We start from the raw sequence: 24209 nt of genomic DNA on the forward strand, positions 1-24209 counted from the left end.
ATACTTCTGAAAATCACTTAATACCACTTAATTTATAATTAAATTATTATATCCAGATAAAATTCGACAACTGACTACAAACGTGCATTTGCATACAAAACCTTGCCCTGACCATTACTGTATTAAAAACACGAGTACAGCCATGAAAATCCACACAAATACATATGTTTCATTCAAGCCAAATAGAAGATTCGTCATGGCCGAACTTTTTCTTGTTTCAATTTTATAAAGCTTGTTTCTAACAAATAAATGTTCGTGCTTTAGTTTTGTGCGACACTGTATAAAATTTGGCATAACACGCGTATTTATTGTTATATATTAAAGTATTGTCGGTAAAGAACGGAATTAATCAGCATTATATTTTTTATTACTGTCCTAAAAACTTGTTGGACCACATAGTCATTTGGAGTTTTACTTATTAAAGACTTTGTACTTAAATTATAGTCAGTGTGCATACCAGTAATTCGACAGGATAGTACCGAACTACTGATTTAACCTACCATTTGGGGTTACTCGCAGCCACCGAATTGCTGGGATGTGCATGCATGCATATGTATATACACACATTTTCATGAATGGGGCTGGCTGTATTTAAGGGTGGTGTGTGGTGTTTTGTTGGTGCCGACAGTGCGGTGGTAGGGTAGGTTCTTTGAAAATAGTAGTTGTAGTTAGTGGTAGTTTATTTAAAAGGTTAACTGTTATTATTGTTATTATTTTTATTATTTTTGTTTCTTTTTATGCCCTTGTTTTTGTTTGTTTTGTGTTTGTTTTGCTCCGTAGTGTTGGTGGTTGGTGGTTGTAACGCGTAAGAAGAAAAAGGAAAAATAAAAGAAAACAAAAAATATTGTGTTGTCGAGCTCAGTCAAGGCATTGCCAACTTAGTTGAATTTTGGTTGAATTTTCGTGCGGCCGTATGTGTGTCTAAATCATAAACTGCAAAAAATAAATAAATAAAAATACATAATAATAACAAAAAACAAAGCTTATGTTTTATATATGTAAAATAATAATACTAATAAATAGTTGATAAAAAATAATAAATAAAAATATACATATATAGTATATATATAAAAATGAGCAATAAAAAATATTTTATACAAATTAAACAATTTAATAAATAATTTAAGCGCACTTTTTTATTGTGTAACGTCCAATTTAATATCATTGAAATGAGTTGCGTGAAAAGGGTGCTAATTTTTCGTTTTATCCTAGTGCAATTTGTTAGTTAGTCATGCACATAAGTATGTACATATATTGCAAATGAAACATAAACACCATGTAATCTTAAAAAGTTACGTACACATATGTGTTCAAATTGGTGTTTTATTCATATTGTGCTCGGCACAAATATCCCCAAAAATCAGTTAAATTTTTAGTTCCCGGTTTGATACCTGTCGGACAAGCTCAATGTTGAAAGTTATCTAATTCGAAAAATGTATTTATTTTATATGATACTGCTTTTGATATTGACACCGGTATTTTAGCGAATAATTTTTTTAAGTATTGCTATTAATACCGTTTTACAATGGTATATCATCGGTTGTCACCTTTGGTTTTTGTTTCGGAGTGATCTTTTAGCATTCTTGCATAACAGAATGACCAAAAAGAATAAATAAAACATTACTTACAGTTTCAAAACAATATACATACATATAACAGAAACCTTCAGTTTGTAAAACTGAAATAATTTCATATTTTGTTTGAAATTCAGGCAATACTTTCATGGGCTCCTAAGGAACTATTTTAATAATACCCGAAATCCTAAAAGTTTCAAAAGTATGAAATTCAAAGTTTCGGAGTGATCTTTTAGCATTCTTAAAGTTTTACATACTGCATAAAAGAATGACCATCAAGGAATAAATAAAACAGTTTCAAAACAATATACATACATATGTACATACATATACAAGAAACATTCATTTTGTAAAAATTAAATAATTTCATATTTTGTGTTAAATTCAGGCAATACTTTCATGGGAATTATTTTACTAATACCCAAATCCTAAAAGTTTTAAAAGTATGAAATTCAAAGTTAAATAAAAACAAAACGAGATTAATTTAAAAAAAAAAAAAAACAAATTTTCAATTAAATTTACTCAGTGTTTGTGAAGTGAAACAATAAATTTTAAATTAAATTTGGAAAAAAATCCCTTTGTAAACTTTAAACTCAACGCAGAAAAGTATTATTAATGTAGTCGATCCTTTTGCTAGGATACTAGATTTTATTTTTATGCCATAATATGGTTACACAGTGTCAATAATGCTGTAGTTAATAATATGGCACCATATTTTGCAAAACCGGTGATTGCCGTTAAAAAAGATAAAGGTTATTTATACCTATGTATATATTGCACATTGTAAATATAATTAAATTATTTGGCAACACCACATATGCATCATATTCTTGCTGACTGACAGACCTGACGTCTATATGAACATGCTAACAACTTGTTTTAAATCTACCCCTATAATAACCGTTACAAAATAAAGGTTACGTTTAGTTTCTCATACACATCAACGTCACAGATATATGTACATGCGCAGTTTGACAAACACTTGATTTATATGTATGTATATTAGGGTGGCCCTAAAATGGAAGTTGCTGATGTTCCCACCGAAAATGAAGATTTAGTTCATTCTAAGTTACCATTTCTCAAAATTGTTATCCTGACCTCAATATTTGGTGAGATAGATCAAAGGATAAAAAGGTCCTTTTTTAAGGTTTATATGATTTTTATCACATTTCTTGCAAATAATCATATAAAAATTTAGTATCATCTGAATGGTCCTTGGGATGCGATTTTAATGACATAAAACAATTTTGTAAAATTATGTAAAAGTATTACAAATGTCGTAATTTTTCGGAAAGTTTTTCAAATTTTTACATAGAATTAATTAATGTAATAAATTGAAATTATTTCATTATAAACCTGATATAATTTCACCGAAATGGTTTTTTCAGTTTTTCGAAATTCGATATGTTTTGTATTTCATTTAAATATTTTAATCCTATATTCTCCCCGTTATTGTGCTAGCTATAGCATTTACACATGCTTAGGATAGCATCTACTTGTTTGTTATACTTGCTTTGTTAATAACGGTTTGTATGTTGTTATTTACATTATTTTGCAATGTTTTGGTAGCGTACATAGGGGTCTATAAATTCAAATAAAATTCGATAGATTGAATTTTAAAAAACCGAAAAAACCGTTTCCGTAGATTTTATTGAGGATTATTATGTATTAGTTTTAACGAATTATATTAAATTCATCCGTGTTAAAATGTAAAAAATCTGTAAATTTGCGAAAAATTAGAAAATTTCGATTACTTTTGCTGTTACAAAAATTTCTGATATGCAATTTAAAGCATATCTCAAGGACCTTTCTAATGATACCAATATTTCATATCTTTCCTTTGGAAGAAATGAAAAAAAAATTATAAAAACCTCAAAAAAGGACCTTTTTATCCTTTAATCCAACTAAATATTGACGGCGAAAAATTGACGGAGAAAAATTTTGAGAAATGGGATCTTAGAATCAATTTAACTTTAATTTTAGTTGGAAACATTGACACCTTATTTTTCTTCCATACAAACGGGGCTAGCCTAATGTATATACATGAAACTACAGTATGTTCAAAAAGTCTTTTGCCAAATAAATTTATAAAATTTATATATATGTATGTATATATATAATAATTTAGACTTAGGTCATTATATATCACGATAACTTCAGCATTTTTTTAATAATATACTCATTTATTGTATGCTAAATTGTATTATTGTTATTAAGTGAATACCAGAAAAGCTTCTACAGAATTAGAGAGAGTTTAATTTTTTAGAACAAAAAAAGGTAGATTATCTTAATAATACTATTTTAAATTATCTATTGGCAAAAGCTTATTTTCTGTAAAGGGGACTCACATACATAACATACATAAAACGGAAATAAAATCGGATGCATGAAAATAATTTGGGTGACTTGTCCAACAACTCTTTTAAGAGACTGTATGTATGTATGTATGTATGTATGTATGTATGTATGTATGTATGTATGTATGTATGTATGTATGTATGTATGTATGTATGTATGTATGTATGTATGTATGTATGTATGTATGTATGTAGTATGTATGTATGTATGTATGTATGTATGTATGTATGTATGTATGTATGTATGTATGTATGTATGTATGTATGTATGTATGTATGTATGTATGTATGTATGTATGTATGTAGTATGTATGTATGTATGTATGATGTATGTATGTATGTATGTATGTAGGTATGTATGTATGTGTGCAGTTTCAGATAGTGTCCTGCTCTTTAACAGTGACGTGCGCATGTCGCCCAATGTTCGTTTGTTTTTAACTATGTGCACAAGTTACCCCAATTGGAATTTATTTTATTGTGTTTAATAAACAAAGCAAGATTAGAAAATTAGAATGAAATAGTATAAAAAAGTAATCAAAAAAATATATTTTTTTAAATTTGAAATAAAATAAATTTCAAAATTTTACAAAAAAATACGTTAATAAAAATGAAGTGAAATAAATAAATAATTTATAGATTTAGATATGTATGTATGACTGTGCTTGCACATAAAATTGCAATATTAGCTTCAAAATTAACAAAATTTCACTTTTTATAAAAGATTTGTTAAGCTGTGTACCTTAGGTAAGTTTTGAATGTGATTTTATCCAAATGGGACTTTCAGTAAAATGAAAACAGAAAAATTTTCCCCAACCTAAGCATACACAAGTATAAAACATAGTGTGCGATAACCCAGCAATCAAAACTCTAAATACTTCACTAAGTGCAAATATTTCTTGATATGTATTATTTATTATAATCATAAAAATCACCACATTATTGTGTTTGTACTAATGTTTGTAACGGAAATAATTTTGGCCCTATACCGTTTTTATTATGACTGACTTATTTTATATGACTGACAAACAAATTATTTTACATTTATGTTTGTTGGGATATTAAGAACCATGTGTATGTGTATGTGCGTGCGTAAATTTTGTTGTTTTTATTAATAGTGGTTGGGTTTCACAAGACAACCCTTGCTTAACATAACATGTTCCCCATCCCTAGTATCGATGAAAATTTCCAACAGGAAATTAAACAAGAAGAAAAACTTAAGAATACGAAAAATAAAAATATTAAAATATGTTTTAAGTGCTAGTTAAATTACAAAAAGTCTACAGGGAGGAAAAAATAATAGAAAAGACATTAGAAATAATATGAAAATAACCTTTATTTCCCACACACATGTTAAGTAAAAGTTTCGTAAAAAAGAGTAATAAATATGAATTAAAAAATTGTTAAATGGACAAGTAATTTTTTTAGAATTTGAAAGTGCAATTTATTTAAATTTAAAAAAATAGTTTATATAGTGTTTGCAGCAATGTTTAAGAATACAAAAATAATATATAATATATAATATTAAACTCATCATCCGGTTTTAATATATTCTTTTCCTTATATTGGTTGGACTATTTTTCGTTCTTCATATGAAAGTGAATGGCAAAATAATTTTCGTTTTCCAAAACTCAATTTATTATGAGAACCTATGAGTTTAACTAAAATGATTTGAAACATTACACAAAGTTTACATTTTGGATATTTGGAATTTTTAATTAAAATCCAAATAAATGTCTTTGAAGTATACAGCCAGTTCAGAATTTATGATTAACATTTTTTGATTAAGATTATATTTCTGAAATTCTGAGCACACATCCTTAAGTTGTTTAAGTTCGACTATTAAAAGTAATATCATAATAATATGATGTACACTTGACTTCCGAGGATTAGAAATTTTATACAAATGAAAATTTTTGGGATAAAAATTGAACGTTATATTATGTTTGGTTCTAAAATAATATTTAGTTGTTTCATATTATACGAATATAAAATACATATACATATTTATGAATTTTAATTGTGTTGATTATATTGTACTCAACAAAAGTATTAACACAACATTTGAAAAAGCTTTAAATATTAAAATTCCTTAGGAAACTTTGGACAGCAATAATAATAATTAATTTTTATTTTTTTCAGCTGTTGGAAAGAGGCGAAAAAAGTCGATAATCTTATGAAATCGTCAAGCAATTGTTATTTTAAACCGTAGTGCTCTTATTATTAATCTGGGACATAGTTAAAACAGAACAGAAACAAACAAAAAAAAAAAAAAAAAAAAAAAAACAAAACATTCAAACTATCATACTTATAGAAATACGTTTAGAAATATATATTTTGTGTATAAAATACATTACAACGTTTTTACTTAATGCTCAATCACTTGTCAAACTCGAATGGGACGTTGAGCATGGAGTCAATTAGTGAAATAATTGACCATCAGACACTGAGCCGTCAGTTGGTAGAGGATACCAGCGATCTGATGGTACAACACACATTAGTAGGACGTACGCCATCGCCGGCCTCATCCGTAACGGTATTATCAACGCATGATGGAGTGGTGGATGAGCACGAAGTGCCCACAACAACAAGTGTTGTTTTGAATTCGGACTCTGGTGAACACAGCAATATGGCAATGGTGCATACTATTATGGATCATCATGGCAGTCCTACGTATCAAACACAACGGCTACACCAGCAACATCTTCTGCACCAGCAGCAGGAACGTAATATACAACAACACCATCATCACCAGCATTTGAGTTTGCCGCAACGTTTGCATCTGGAGAGCCCTGTGCATTTTGTGGCAACTGATAATACCTTGGACGCATTGTCTGTGGGCTCGAATTGTTCGAATACAATGGGACATATCATTGCCGTTGAGCAAGAACACAAGTTAGTGATAGTTAATGGCAATAGTAATGGTAGCAGCAGCAACAACAATAATAATAACAATATTTGTAATAATCATAAAAATAATAACAATAACAGTATTAACAGTGATCACAATAAAAATAATTGTGATTTGGGTGTCGTTTTAGATGACCTAACGAACGACGATCACACAACTATGGATTCCACAGATCAGCCGAACTACGAGTCACATGAGGCTTCTGGGGAATCAGATTCACATCGCAACTCCTCGTTACATCATATGCATCACCACCATCAACAGCAACAGCGTTGTCGTTCCAACATCCATGATCATTCTTCTCTTCAATCATCTCAAACGGAGCCCCTAACAGTAATAGTTCAAAATCACGACGACTCTAGGGACTCGACTACTCAGATATTGAGTCCTCCAGAACTTAGTGTTGTGGGTGTAGGCGAAAACTCTCTGGGGACTAGTTCCTATCAAACACTAACTTCTGTAGTAAACGATGAGCCGTTGTCTCCGCCCGGTTTTAGTCCAACATCAGCTTATGCTACGTTGACACCTTTGCAGCCACTGCCTCCAATTTCTACAATGTCGGAGAAGTTTGCTTATGGTGGGCATATAAGTGGAGGAGGTGTTATCAGTAGTTCAAGCACAAACGATGCAGCTAGTGACGATGGAGGTAACGGCAATAGTGTCTCGAATGGATCTGCTGGAGTTGTTGGCCCTTATGTGGTGATGGCAACTACTCATCATAGTCATAATCAACACCAACATTCACAGCATCATCATTCGCAGCAACATCACTCAAATCCACTGAGTTCCCTTAGTCTAAGTGGTTTGAGTGGCGGTGAGCCATCACCATATTCCTCATATGACAAACTACCAACAATGGGGATGTCTATGACGCCCCCTCACAACTATGGCAGTTCTCCCTCAAACACCTTATCAGGGCTTGTAGTATCCTGTGATTTGCCGGAAACATCACCCGGTGGCTGCGGACCCCTGTCACCTCAGTCACCTTACAGCCACTCGACGGATTTACAATCACCGAAACCTTCACAATCAAATTTGCTGCATTGTAAGGACTCCTCCAGCTCGAAATCAAATACCATAACTAGCGACAGTGTTGTCACCGGGTCAGTTGCACAACAACAGCGCCATGTAGTGTGCCTGTCCTCTGTCAACATCAACGGCAGTAGTGTTGTGGGCGATCATGTCATTGTTACGGATTACGGATCACCCTATAATTCCCAGCAAAGGGACTTGATTGTCTCAACCACTCCATCTACCCCATCAGCATCTAATGTTGTAGGTCGAAATGGCTCTCACTTACAACTACAACCTCCGAGTCCCGGAGTTCTAAGTCCACACTCGGTATCTGCCAGTTCTGTGAAATCTCCTGGCACAGCCGTGACCTTACCACATATGAACAACAATGGTAGCAAAAGCTTAGTAGATATATCACCATTACAAGGACAACAACAACAACATGTAGTATCGCTTACTCCTTCACCACCACCAACTCAAAGCATCAGCTTAAATGAAGTGCCTCAAACCTTATTAGTAACAGGAAATCATGGACATGATGAAAATAATGTATTAAACGGGCGAAGACTGATGATAAATGGCACTAGTCTAGATACACAGTTGATAATGCAAACGACACAACAGCAACAAGATTTAAAATCACATCCCATAACTAGTGAGTGTTCGAATAATGGATCTCAACAAATTGTTATTCAATCTCAACAGCAGCAGCAATCGATTCAGAATCAACAAACCCAGAATGAAATTCAGCCCCGTAATAAGCACTCTATTACTAATTCCAACGCAAGCTCACACACCAACAATACGAGCTGTGGCGATATGGAGGAAATTAATACGAAAGAGTTGGCTCAACGAATTTCGGCAGAACTTAAGCGCTACAGTATACCTCAGGCAATATTCGCTCAACGAGTTTTATGTCGTTCTCAAGGCACCTTATCTGATTTGTTGCGCAATCCAAAACCCTGGTCTAAACTTAAATCTGGGCGGGAAACCTTTCGAAGGATGTTTAAATGGTTGCAAGAGCCAGAATTTCAACGCATGTCTGCTTTGCGTATGGCAGCTGCTCAATTGCCACAACGCAGCACATGCACAACTAATGGTAACAATTCAATTAATCACCATATAGTCAATAATAGTGCACATGGTGAGTTGATAATAAGCATCGCCGTGTCACGCTCTCAAAATGTTCATATGTTTTTTAGAAGATTTCGAAATGGATTTTGTAGGACCGACTAGCATAAGTAGCACATCACCGGGCTCTGTTCCAGTTGTACCTTTGGTGTCAGCAGGTGGATCCTGTCATCGCAAAGACGAACCTCAAATGGAACACATGCCACAACCGAAGAAGCCTCGTCTGGTTTTTACCGATTTACAAAGACGAACTTTGCAGGCAATCTTTAAGGTATGGGTTCACTGATAGTAATATTGAGATTTTTTATTTGATTTGAAAATATCGCTCATTTACTACATGACCGACATAAGTCGTTTCCTGATATAATGTTTAATGAGTATGTAAGTATGTATGTATGTATGTATGTATGTATGTATGTATGTATGTATGTATGTATGTATGTATGTATGTATGTATGTATGTATGTATGTATGTATGTATGTATGTATGTATGTATGTATGTATGTATGTATGTATGTATGTATGTATGTATGTATGTATGTATGTATGTATTTATGTATGTATGTATGTATGTATGTCTGTCTGTATGTCTGTCTTTGTCTGTCTTCTGTATCTGTCTGTCTGTCTGTCCTGTCTGTATGTCTGTCTCTGTCTGTTTCTGTAGTTGTCTGTCTGTCTGTCTGTCTGTATGTGTCTGTCTGTGTCTGTCTGTCGTCTGTCTGTCTGTCTGTCTGTCTGTCTGTCTGTTCTGTCGTCTGTCTGTCTGTCTGTCTGTATTCTGTCTGTTCTGTCTGTTGTCTGTCTGTCTGTACTGTTGTCTGTCTGTCTTATTCTGTTGTCTCTTGTCTGTCTGTTTCCCCTGTTTTTTCCTTTTTCTCACCGGTTTCGCCTCCTTTTCTTTGCTTGTCTTCCCGTTTTTACCTGCCTTTTTCCGTCATAATAATCCAGCCCGTCTAATTTCAAAAATATTCGAGTCGAGGGACTAGCGTATATTTTTTCTACAGCTCCTTTGGTTAAACTTTTTTGATTTTCCTAATTAATTAAAAATTTATTTGTAAAATTGATAACTGTTTGATAAAATTTTATCATTATATTATATTATATTCCAATTACAATAATTAATTTACGGCTGAAATTTTATGGAAGTGTTGGATTGCCTATGAAAATTTCCTAAACAGGGCTTTTAAAATAAGCTAGGATAACATAGTACCTTATGTTTAACAGAAGTGTTCCACTTTTTTCCTAATTTTTTTATATTAAAGAAATAATGTAAATTAGACGACTAGAAAGTTATAATCTTTTAAACTGTTAAAAATCATTTCGGGCGATGTTTATTAATCAAATTTAAACATAAACATAAAGTTTTTCAAATTAAAATATATTTTTTTTATTTATGATGAAAAACCGGTTAACCGGGTTTTCCTGAATTTGAAAAATATCAACCGGTTTTTTTTAAATGTCAACTATTCGAACTATTCTAAAACCGGTTTTTGGAAAATGTCGAATAATCGATCACCCTAGAACACACATTACTTATTACTAAATTACGATATAGATGCAAAATTTGGCTGAAATATAGCTTTTATGTACAGAAATTTTGCTTAAAAAATATAAAAGAAAATGTAATGTTCAATAAATTTTGGAATTGTAACAGATTTAAGCTGTTTAAATCTTGGGTTTTTCTATTTAAGACATGAGAAAACTTATTTCTACAAATATTTGATCAATTAAAAAAGTATTAATATAAAAGTAGCTGGTGGAGGGTATTTAAGATTCTGCTCAGCCGAATATAGCACTCTAACTTGTTTAAATTTGGAAGGAATGAAGAAATAGTTACCTGAACTCCTTTGGACAAATTTTGCTAGGACCAATAGGTGAAGAGTTACACTCATTTGAAGAAAACCCTGTATGACCAAAATGTCCAAATTTGACCCCCTATGACTCCGGCAGTTCTTGACCGATAGAGCTGGATTTGTGTTCGGCCTACTATCCCATATTACTAAATATCTTCCAAATCGTTTGGGTCACTTGACACGAAATTCCTTATATACATATAGGGGCGGTAGGATCAATTAAGGACCTATAGTCGTAAAATTTGGTAAAAAGATTTCATTTCCTATAACATTTATTTGTTTCGAATTTCATCGCTGTGCTTGTTTATGTTCTATTTCATCGTTCATCGTTATTTTCGTATTTTAGAATAAGGAATACTTGTATTTTAAAAAAATAAAACCCTTTTCTGAATGAGACCTTATATAGGGGCTGTGGTCAGTTATAAATAAATGCTCATCAAATTCGGAATGGTGAATTATGTTCCTATAAAACTTTTTGTGTCGATTTTTATCTCCGTACTCTGAAGGTGGTTGTATATACATACATGGGGTATGTTTAGTTATGAACCGATACTCATAAAATTGTGTAGAGCGATTTTTGTTCACATAAAACTTGTTTATGTCTAAAGTCATTGCTTTACTGTATTTTTAAGCCAAAGTAAAGTTGTTAATGTCGAATTTCATATCTGTACTCGTATTTTTAAGAATAAGAGTGCCATATTTGGCAATGCCGATTTCAAATTTACTGAAAAGGACTTTATATGAAAGGTAGGGTGAATTATTGACCGTTTTTATTAAATCTTTCATAATTTTTTAGACCGATTTTGGTTCATATAAAACATGTTTACATCGAATATCAGTTCCCGAGTTTCTTAGGTTTTGGCTCGTAAGAAACTTACCCAGCAAAAATAAAGCGAAGTACTTCTAAAAGAATAACATTTATCACCTCTTCAAAAGCACCAATTAGTGAATTTTTTTGCCTTCTGTGGAAATGATGTTTAATGACTTCCGAAGAACCGAAAATAATTATATTTTTTTAATGCTGAAGATATATTTTTTTGTTATTATTATGGACCGATCCAATTTTTTTAAGGGGACCTTATATGGGAGGTAGGGTCAATTATGGACCGATACACATAAAATTAGATAGAGATATTTTGGCTCGCATGGAACTTGTGTGTGTCGAATTTCATCGCTATACTCGTATTTTTAAGCCTGTATGGGGGGTAGGGTTAATTATGGACCGATCCACATAAAATTTGAAGTGGACTCTATCGTGCTTTCAACAGACAGACAGACGGAGGGACAGCCATGGTTAGATATATATATATATATATATATATATATATATATATATATATATATATACATATATATTTCATATTCATAATATTGCAAATAGGCATACGCTAAAATATTATAAAAGGCGTTTTTGTATTCCATTTTGAATATGTTAATTATGCACAGAAAAAAATGAAATTTTAACTAAAATAGGATCTATCACGAAATTCATAAAATCAAGTACTCAAATTCGTAAATTCTTTATTGAAAAAATTTCAGGATTTTTCTTATTAAAATAATATACTATTTACGAAAAACATTAATTCGCAACATCTCCAAACAATTATTTTACTAAAACAATAACGCAAATTATTTGTATTTGTACTGAAATTCAAGCAATTATTTTATCTGAAACAGATAAATTATTTATTGTATTTTGGCAATAATAATACACAAAATTCCTTAATGAATCTATAAACATTTTGTTAAAAAATATATATTGAATTTTAACAAAAATTTTACTAATTCTATAAAATTAAAATTTGTAGAAAAAAGTACTTATATACTTACAACAAAATTATTTCACATTCTACAAACTATTATTTGTACTGTGAAAACTGAAACACTTATACATTAAATCTTATAAACCAAATAAGAATTATATGAATTCATTTTAGTACATTCCAAAACTAGTTTTATTGTTGTATTTCATATGCTGACATATAAATAAAACTCAAACAAAAACATTTATTGAACCAGTAAAAATATTTACTGAAAATTAAATTTATTTCTATAAAGTGTTTGTTAGAAAATATTTTCCATCTGCGTGAAAATCAAACAAATTCGTTATAAAACCAAATAAAAATATTTATAAAAATCGAAATTAAATTTAAGCATATACGATTGTTAAGAAAAAAATGTGCATATTTTTTTCTGTGTAAATGAAGTTCTTAATATAAACAAGTTAGAGTGCTATATTCGGCTGAGCCGAATCTTAAATACCCTCCACCAGCTACTTTTATATTAATATTTTTTAATTGTTTAAATATTTGTAGAAATATGTAAGTTTTCTTATGTCCTAAATATAAAACCCCCGAGATTTAAACAGCTTAAATCTTTTACAATTGCAAGATTTATGGGACATTACAAACGCCATTTTCTTATATATTTTTATAGCGCCCTAAGATATGCTTTAGCGATATTTAATAATATGCATGTTTGTGAAAAATTTAAGGAAATTCAAAATATATATAACATTGTTCTACAAAAATTGATAATGTAACTAGTTAAATACAGTTAAAGTTATTTTCTGGGCAGGACCTAGTATGGGCGATATGATCAATTATAGACCGATCGAAAAAAATCCTTTAAGTAACATTTCTGTACATAAAGCAATATTTCAGTCAATTTTTGTATCTATATGGTAATTTAGTAATAAGTAATGTGTGTTTAAGTAATTATCGGAAGGGAACCTTGTATGGGACCGATCGCACCCATACTATGAACCGATCGTGAAAAAATCTTGAAGTATAATATTTGTGTAAAATTTTGTATCAATAGCTTTATTTGGTAATGAGTAATGTGCGTTTAAGAGATTTTCGTAAGAGGACCTTGTATGGGAGCTATGACCAATTATGGTCCGTTCGTAAAAAATTCCACAGGAACATTAATGTATATAAAGACAAAATTTTGGAAAAATTCTGTATCTATTTATTTATTTATTTATTTATTCAATATAGCAATACAAAGCCATAAAGGCCAATATATAAATATGTATTACTTAGTAATAAAAACCCTGAGTTTACAAAAGGACTTAAAACTAATAATTAAAAGTTACAATCCAAATCACATAATTGGCTCCCCAGCCATAAGTTCAAATTTCTAAATTAAATAATATAGAAAACGTCTGGGAATATGATCTTGCGGATTCCTAGAAGACCGCAAGAATACAAATTTATTATATAAAGTTAAAGGAAAACCATTTCTGATAACGTTATAAAAAAATTTAAATTACGATATTTTACAAAGTCACTAAAAGAAAGCCCAAGAAATTGCTGTACATATGAGGATATATGATCCCTACACTTGACATTATAAACAAATCTAACAATAGTATTAAGAATACGTCTCAATCTAGTCAAAGTAACTACAGAAGAACCAGATACAACCTCAAGACAGTAAATAATATGAGGCATGAGAAGTGCATGAGCAAGTTTTTGTCTAATACAGAGAGGTAGATATATATTAGTAGCATAAATTTTACGTAGAATACACCAAACCTTACCAGACATGAAGTCAACATGATCTTCAAAAGACAGATGATCATCAAGAAACATACCTAAACACCTATGTCGAATAACATTTTCAATTAATACATTCCCAATATAGAAATTTATATCAGCAGTAAGGTGGCCAGAACCAAAAATAATTGCCTTAGTTTTAGTAGGGTTAATAGCAAGAGAATTATTAACTGTCGACTGTAAAACACGATCAAGAACATTGTTGACATCAATTGTAAAAGAATCAGATCTAGTACGATCACCCTTAAATAATAAAAAGACATCATCAGCATACATAAATGTTGTACAGGATTCAGAATTAGTATGTAAATAGAGATCATTAACATATAAGATAAATAATAAATTACCTAAAACGGAACCCTGCAGAACACCAGAATAAAGATTACACGTACTTGATTTAATTCCTTCGATGTGAACAAATTGAGATTGACCACACAGAATCCAAATTCAGCTCTGAGCTTTTTAATTAAGGTAACATGGCATACAGAATTAAAAGCCTTAGATAAATCTAGGGAGACCAAAGCATTTACTTTATTGACATTCATACTTTCCCTTATAGACTCAGTAAGAGAGTCTATATTGCGATTCATAAATATTATCAATGACCGAGTGAAGCATCTGACTGTTAATGAGATGCTCAACAACTTTAGACAACGCTGGTAAAATAGAGATGGATCTAAGATCATCAGGAGTATTTACAGTTTTAGATTTAGGAGTGGGTACAACACGTGCAGTTTTCCAAGAGACCGGAAATCTGGATGTTATGAAAATGTAATTAATAATAATAATAATAATAATAATAATAATAATAATAATAATAATAATAATAATAATAATAATAATAATAATAATATGTGTGCCAAATTTTTAATGAATATCATTATTTGATAATGAGTTATGTACGTTTAAATGATTTTCTGAAGGGGATCTTGTATGGGAGCTATGAATAATTATGGACATATCCTGAAATTTGTTTCTTTGTACGAAACAAGTACGAATTCTACTGACATAAAACTTTAATTTGTAAAATTTTGTGAAGACATCGTCATTCAAACGGGAGGTATATGAAATTAGGGACCTATTCCGCCAATTTTCAACAAGAATAATGCAAATGTGTGATGATTTTCATGGAGTTATATTGCACAGTTTTTGTGAAAATTACATTCGAATATGTAAAAAAAGCTTAATTTTTTCGGAGTTTTTTCATGTTCAATACCAAACTGCCTAGGACAATAATAGATAGCTATAATAGTTTTCAGATATAAATGTTTTTACATATAGGGGATGCCACGCAAATTATTGCAAGTTCGCCAATTTATCCAAATGTTAATTTAGATTTTAATGTAACCTATGAAAAATTTGAATAATATAATAATTTCCCAGATGTACGAAATTTTGTATTTAATTCATATGGGAGATGCCAAGGTCCCATTGAAATTCCGCCCATTTTTCTGTAAATGTTCGCATAAATGTCAAAGTTTTGCTCTAATAGTTTCCATATGGGAGGTTCCAACCACCCCTAATGAAAGTCCGCCCTTTTTCCCCAAAATATTCAGATAAATATTAAAGTTCTTCGTGGAAATTTTTAAGAAGCTAGCTCTATTAGTTTCCCAGATAAACGAATTTTTGTATATTTTATTATATTCCTTTTTCCTTAAATAATCGTACTGACACTAAAGTGGTTCCGACAAAATTTGAGGACTCTATCTGTTATATTTTCTCAGATATACTTATTTAATATTTTATTCATATGGAAGGTGCCACGCCCACTATAGCTATTCCGTCCATTTTGTCCGAAAATAATCTTATGGATGTCAAAGATGTCCATACAATATTCTAACAGTTGTACTTTCTGAAATAAGTGACTTTTAATACTAAGTTTGTATGCGAGCGTGGCAGCCCTCCCACTTGAAATTCTGAGTAGAAAAAAAATTGTCCTTAAAGCACAAAAGTTCTAATTTTGTCAGATTTTCGCCATTTGGCCTATTTTTTGTCCCCTTCCGGTGCAATTTTCGCAACGGCACTTAGCTAATATATATTTCTAACAAATTAAGTAGTTTAATCGAAAATGCTTTTGCTTAAGGAATGACAAAATCAGTATTTACTATCAAAAGTACTAATTTTGCCCGTTTTTCACCCATATTATCCCCTTTTTGCCCCCTCCTAGTCCAAGTTCTGAAAAATATAGCCTATAACACTCTCCAAGTATAGATCTAACTATGTTCCAAATTTGAAGCAAATCGGACCGGCCGTTTTGGCGTGATTGCCGAACAAACATACAAACAAATGAACAGACTTACAAAGAGATTTATAATATATATTAGGATTAGGATATATAGGTGACCCAACTCAAAAATCGATTTTGATGTAATTTGCATCAAGGCTAGTTCTATCGGATGGTAGGTCAAACACAAATTTTCAACTGTATCGGTCAAGAACTACCGGATTTAGAGGGGGGTCAAAGTTGGACATTTTGGTCATACTATTGGTCCTAGCAAAAATTGTCCAAAGGAGTTCAAATAGCAATTTCTTCTTCCCATAATGGGATGCGAGTGGGATATCTACCAAAAAAATATTTTTTACCTTAAGAATAAGATTTCTTTCAATATTTGGCACTTACCTTCACCTTATTTTTTCAAAATAGACGTTTTTCTTGTACTTTTTTTGCTCAAAAGAAAGCTTAGACCAATTCCTATAAAAAAATTATTTAACTCAAAGCGCAAAGTTTTGAGTTAAAATATTATTCTTTTTTACATATCCTATTCGTATCCCTAAGCATAAGCTTTCTTTTGAGGAAAAAATACAACAAAAACGTTCATTTTAAAAAAATAGGGGAAAATTAAGTGAGAATTAATTTGTGGTAAATTTTAACTCTCTAGCCGCCTAAACTGCTAAACCGATTTTCTTGAAATTTTCACAGTGTGTTCCTGTATGCCTCGAACTTTGAAATTTCAAGTAGGCAAGGCACCACGGCTACTTACAAAATAATTATTAAAATTATTATAATATATGAATTAAATAGAAAAAATTGTGTATCTGAGAAACTATAGAAGATAGAATCTTAAAATTTTACATAAAGAACTTTGACATTCATGTGCACATTTAGAGTATAACGGGCAGACTTTCAATGGGGGATTGGCCCTTCCCATATGAATTAAATACAAAATTTCGTATATTTAGGAAACTATTAGATTATTCAATGTTTACATTGAAATCTTAATTAACGTTCGGGAAAATTGGCGAACTTTCAACAATTTGCGTGGCATCTCCTATTGTAGTTACAATCTTCAACATCGTTATGTGGTTTTATTATTTATATTGCTTTTAGGGTAGCAAAGCACGCTGGACATAGCTAGTTTATATATAAAACTGAATGTATGTTTGTTTTTGTATATATATCGTCGTCCCGGAATTATCTTCACTTATATCCCAAAATAAAAAAAAAAAAAAATTAGTAAGGGTCATTATCTGAGGCAAAATTTTAAGATCTATTCTTTCTCAATGTTTATTGCACATCCATTTTGTTAAAAAATACATTTTTGATAAAATATCTTTGAAATAAAGAAATCATGTGATATATTTTAGTATATCGTGAACAATTAGATATATTAAAACGAAATTTTACGCTGTCGAAGCTGAGGTGATTTTAAGTTGATTTACAGTTGTTCGGCCATTTGGTGACTATTCAATTGGTCAGTTCGAATCCATAATTTTTTTAAAATTGGTAAAATAATTAATTAATCGGCCCCATTAAATATACTTTTCTTTGATTAACCTATTTTTGTACCCACCATTAAAAAAGATGGGGGTATATTGGTTTTGTCATTCCGTTTGAAACACATCGAAATATTGGTCATAGACCCACAAAAGTATATATATTCTGGGTCCTTATTAAATTCTAAGACGATCTAGCCATATCCGTTCGTCTGTCTGTCTGTTGAAAGCACTACAAATATTCTCGTAGGTCCCTGGGACAATAGAAGATCATGTACCAAATTTCATTGAATTATCTGCTAAATCCACTCAGAAAATGATTCTAAGCCGATTGGTATACTTTAAGGTGGGTATAGGACCAATATTGTTGTGCGTTACAAACATCAGCACAAACCCAATATACCCTCCCCACTAAAGTGGTGTAGGGTATAAAAAACGTAAATTTAAGGACTTTTAAAATTTAATTTAAATAAGAAAACAGGTCTAAAATTAATATTTTAAAATGGAAGACTCTACTTCAGGTACTTGGAAATATATTTATATACGTTTTGTTAAACTATTAGTTTTTTTAATATTTTTATTGTTTTGTTCCGAAAAGTGTCTGAAAATTACTATACTGTCTTTTTTAATATTCAAGAAAAAAAAACTGCACATATTTGCACCATTTTAAGAATTTAAGATTTCAGTAAACGTACCCAGCTCCTTTAATACCTAGTCCAGTCAAAGAAGCTGTTTCTTCTTTTTGTTTAATATCAGTATTTTTTTATACCCTCCATGAAAAAAGATGGGGGGGGGTATATTGATATTGTCATTCCGTTTGTAACACATCGAAATATTGGTCATAGACCCACAAAAGAATATATATATTGTGTTGTGTTCTCAGTGAATTTGGTTGATGTTATTTGCTTAGTTTTACCGTGAGCGTGTTTTAACCAGACAGACAGACGGACATAGCTAAATCGACTCAGAATTTCATAAGGACCCAGAATATATATACTTTTTTGGGTCTCAGATGAATATTTTTTGGTGTTACACACGGAATGACAAACTTATATATACCCTCTATCACCACTGATGGTAGTGGAGGGAATAATAATAAATATTATTATGAAAATATAAGAGGTTTAAATAATATCAGTAAATAATTAAATCTTTGGAGTATCTGTTAAACATAAAACAATTTTTTTTTTTAAATTCGCATTTTTTTTCTAAATTTACAATAATATTTTTTAAATGAAAAAAAAAAAAAAAAATCGTAAAATAAACAAATTTTTTTTTTGAAAATTATATAAAATTACTAGATTTTTGAACCCGGCGTCGCCCGTGGTTTTATGTGGTCTCATAACATTATACTTAAATATTCTCCGTCCTCCCATAGATCAATTTATGCAAATTATCAGAGACTTTTCGTTTTACCGCTGATATTATTCAACTTTCTGAAATATAAAAGTTTCGTTGAATTAAAACAACTTCCATAACATTCACGAAATAAATTTTATTTCTTGTGATCTTATTAACGCTACTAATGAAATTTCGTTGAATTAGAACAATATTTATAAAAAGTACAAACAAACTACCAAAAATAATTTCCCTATCGAATTTCCCAAATTTATGTTGTTTAATAAGTTGTGCAGCATTTCATAAAACGATGTTGAAAAAAGAATGTCCCCTTGACGCATAATTACCCCTTTTTGCCCGTTTAGCTTAAATTCATTTTTTCCGTTTCCCCCTAAGCGTGCATTTTGAAATGTTCATATTTCTAAGACTATAAAACTCATAGTCTAAAATATTTTGGCTTTAGAAAAGAGAAAATCAGCCTTAAAGCACGGACCATTTTTCGCACTTTGTCATATTTTTTGCCCCCTTCTGGTACAACTATCGCAATGGAACTTTGTTAATGCATGTTTTAGAAAGTTTAAAAAGTTTAATCGAAAATGTTTTTGGTAAAGTATAGAAAATAATCAGTCCCCTTCTAGTCCAAGTTTTGAAAACAATATATGTAACCTAAAACACCATCAAAGTATATGTATATCTAACTGTGTTCCAAAATTGAAGAAAGTCGTTCCATGCGTTTTGAAGTGATTAAAAAAAGAATGTATTGTTTTAAAAGTGCCAAAAGGGCACGTAATTGTTACCCTCTTTTACTCGTTTAGTTTGAATTGCCTAAAAATGGGAATTTTTTGAGTCCTTTGCTATAATATATTGGCTTTAGAACAGAAAAAAGCACAAAAGTACTAATTTTGCCCGTTTTTTGCCCTTTGCCCAATTTTTTCCCCCTTCTGGTCCAAATTTCGAAACGACACTTTACCAATACATATTTCTGACACTTTTAAAAGTTTTATCTAAAATATTTTTAAATTATAGACAATAATCAGCATTTTCGCTCAAAAGAACTAATTTTGCCCGTTAAACAATATACCATATAAATATATAACACTCTCCAAGTATAGATCTAATTATGTTACAAATTTTAAGAAAATTGGTCAAGCCGTTTTAGGCGTTATTAAGGAACAAACAAACAGACTTACAGAGAAATTTATAATATACATACATATATTAGGACATTTGGATTAGGATTGTAGTTCTTCAACATAGAATAATGAATGACGCCAAAGGTACCAAAATACTACTTATATTTTATTGTTTCCTATTAGTTCTTTAATTTTGAGTTTATCATAAATAAGCTACTTTATTTGATTAATCAGTAAATAAATTAATCTTTTTGAAAGCCTGTAAGTAGATCATTTAACAAAAACAAAAAATAAAAAACAAAAAAGTACAAAAACTGTATCGTCGTTGCTCCGACAAAAACAGTTATGTGTTTTTTGTTAGGTTTTCAGCAGAGCAAAAAAAAAATGTTTTATTTTGTAATTTCGCGAACTACATTTGAAGTTATATGATTTGTCTGAACTTAAGACCATTTGCTACAAGAGTCTTGTAAATATATTCCAGAAAGATTCGCCATTTCCGATCTATAATTAAATATTTAATAAAAGCTACACATAACCGATTTAGTTTCAAGCATTTTGGAGCAAAATATTTTTAAATTTGAATATTTTATTACACATAACTGATTTTGTTCGTAAAACTTGTACTTTATATGATCAAATACCATGATGATTTCTAAACAAATAAAGATATCTTCACAGGATTTGGTGGTTGGACGTGCGACCAATAAAGGTATTAAATAGTCAAATAAAAAAATTATCGAAAATTTTCACATGACTGTTTTTGTCGGAGCAACGACGGTATGTCTTTAGAACATTTTATACAGCAAACACAGAATTCCCTTTTTTACCCGTTTTTGCCTCCTTTGGGTGGGCTTCCAAAATATGCATATTTCAGATAAATAAAATATGTTGCCTATAGAACAGACAAATATTAGTCTCAAAGCACAAAAGAACTAATTTTGTCCGTTTTTGCCCTTTTGTCCTATTTTTTGACGACATCTAGTCCAACTTTCAAAACTAATTGCTAATTCCTATTTCTGAAACTTTAAAAATCTTAATGGCTTAAGTAAAGACAATAATTGGTATTTATTCACAATAGTACTAATTTTGACCGTTTTTCACCCATATTATCTATATGCGCCCTCCTAATCCAAGTTTTAAAAAAGCGATATAGCCTATAACACTCTCCAAGATCTACCTATGTTCCACATTTCAAGAAAATCGGTCTACCCGTTTAGGCGTGATTGACGAACAAAGAAACGAACAGACTTACAAAGAGGATTTTGCATTATACTAAAATATTTCGTACAATTTCGTATATATTACGAAATATATTCGTACAATGTACGACATTTTTCGTGTATATTAGGCATGGATTATTTTCAGTGTAGAATAACTATGAAATTTGACATAAGTAAGTCTTTTATGATCCAAAACTTCTATACCAAATTTTATGTTGATCGGTTCATAATTGACCCTATCCCCCATATAAGGCCCCTCTTTTTTTTATACTACTATAACTATGAAATTTGACATAAGTATGTCTTTTATGATCCAAAACTTCTATACCAAATTTTCTGTTGATCGGTTCATAATTGACCCTATCCCCCATATAAGGTCCCCTTCAGAAAATGACTTTAACGCTCATTACTGGCTTAAAAATACGAGTATAGTGATGAAATTCAACACTCATAAGTTTCATATGATCCAAAATATCCCTACCAAATTTTTTTTTTCAATAAATTACTTAAACGTTCATTACTGGCTTAAAAATACAAGTAAAGCGATGAAATTAGACCCAAGTAAGTTCTTTGTGAACCAAAATCTCTTACCCGAATTTTATGTGGATCGGTCCATAATTGACCTTTCCCCCTATAAGATCCCCTTCATAATAATAATTTAATGCTCATTACTGCGAGTATAGAGATGAAATTCGACATAAGTAAGTATCTTACGAGCCAGAACCTCTCTGCTGCCTTTTATGAGAATCTGCATATGATTGACACCCATATAAGCTCCCCTTCAGAAAATGACTTTAATGCTCATTACTGGCTTATAAATACTAGAAAGTGATGAAATTCGACACAAATATGTTTTATACGAGTTAAAATCTCTCTACCAAATGTATTGAGGATCGGTTCACAAGAAAATTACTTTAGAAACATTTATAAGAACGTTAATCTTCCTACCGAATTTCATCCGGAAAGTGATTGGCCTAAAAAAATTATGAAAAACGGTCAATAATTAACCCTATCTCTCATATAAGGTCTTCTTCAGTTAATTTGATGTTTATAGAGGAGCATTCCTGTTAAGGCATACGGTTTGATGGTGGATATATGAGATTCGGCACAGCCGAATATAACACTCTCACTTGTTCGTTATTGTTATAGTTTATTAAAGTAGCCATTAAATATTTACATTAACGTTAGGTTAGGTATCGAGGTCAGCTGCTACAAAAAGCAGCTTACTTGGGTCCATTTAAGTTGGTCCCGTTGCACCAGGGCAATAGCAAAGTAGATGCGATATCGTCTCATCTTCTTCCTCATTATGACACTTTCTACAGTAGTCATTATATACAAGGCCTAGTCTCCTGGCGTGAGTGCCTATAACACAGTGTCCTGTAATTACTGATACAAGCGTTCTATATATATATCTACCGATTTGTGATAGTACCTTAGCCTATTCGCTGCACGTTTGATCGCAGATATTTCTGCCTGAAAACACCAAATCCTTCAACAAAGAACCACCACCCACTTTCCCATTCCTCTTGGAGACATCATTGTAAACTCTCGATACACCTGGAGGTGGTTGGGGTTCTAATTCGGAATTCCTACGTGGAATCCTGGTGCGAAAGCGATTATCGAAGTTGGGCTTCGTAATGCAATAGTCAACATTTAAATGCAGTGATACGAAGTGTCTTATAATTCTAGAGTGCCCGTAATTTCTCTGGTAACCAGTTTAAAATGGTTAACCGACTCCTTTCCAACAGGACCCGAAGCAGGGTTTTAAACCGCTTTTGCGGTTTGGGCTGAAGCAGCTTTAGAGGTGCTTGCAGAGAAATCCTGGGGTACTTCGACACTTGTGGAACAACTACTAATAGCTTTATGTTTCTTACATTCAGCCAGTCTGGGTGTACTTCCTGCTTCGGTAGCTCGCAGACTTGCCTGGCCCGGTGTTGCCGCTTGACTAGCCTGGGTAACAGTCGCATTCGACTCTTCACGGCCCATTACCGACGCCGTGGGAGTAGGGTTCCAGAGGATTATGAAGCCCCTGACCAGGTACGCGGGGCATGCTTCTTCCTTTCCTTCCATGTTTGTCCTTGTGGACGGGTTGCATTTTCAACCTACTGTTGGTGATGTTAAACTGCCGTCCCCACTGGGGAAACAGACGTAGCCCACCAGTCGCCCAAAGTGGGAAACAGACGCTGGTGGAATCGGAGGGACTTACATAGTTTAGTATATGGCTAAAGATTTAGCCCATCCGGACATGCTCTCCAAGACCACCCCTCTTATTGAGGGGAAAATAGTCATGGAAAACGCTTGATAGCCGACCCATAGGGAAACAGACGCTATCAGACAATGGGGGAGGGTAGTTCTTAGTATCGTGCTCAACGTTAGTAATGTCAGTTTTTTTATACAATTTTTGTT

At 31.6% G+C, this 24209-nt stretch overlaps 1 protein-coding gene across 11 annotated transcripts in view; it reads left to right on the forward strand.

The window, feature by feature from the left end:
• Positions 1-516: 516 nt before the first annotated feature.
• The window catches only part of LOC119604006 (homeobox protein onecut), a 111796-nt gene continuing 88103 nt past the window's right edge, over positions 517-24209 (forward strand). The window contains exons 1-4 of one of the 11 annotated variants that reach the window (XM_037956328.1): positions 1029-1187; positions 1963-2326; positions 6071-8997; positions 9059-9255. In XM_037956328.1, the coding sequence (XP_037812256.1) occupies positions 6300-8997; positions 9059-9255 (2895 nt within the window). In that variant the 5' untranslated portion in view covers positions 1029-1187; positions 1963-2326; positions 6071-6299. Of the gene's footprint in view, positions 641-781; positions 999-1028; positions 1188-1962; positions 2358-4557; positions 4676-5085; positions 5292-6070; positions 8998-9055; positions 9256-24209 lie in introns of those variants that run through there. The other 10 variants (XM_037956329.1, XM_037956321.1, XM_037956318.1 and 7 more) reach the window with 10 other exon arrangements.

Source organism: Lucilia sericata, unplaced genomic scaffold (assembly GCF_015586225.1).
Source record: "Lucilia sericata isolate MDLA Ls3-8-SP2 unplaced genomic scaffold, ASM1558622v1 Contig000352F_arrow, whole genome shotgun sequence".
Lineage (NCBI taxonomy): Eukaryota > Metazoa > Arthropoda > Insecta > Diptera > Calliphoridae > Lucilia > Lucilia sericata.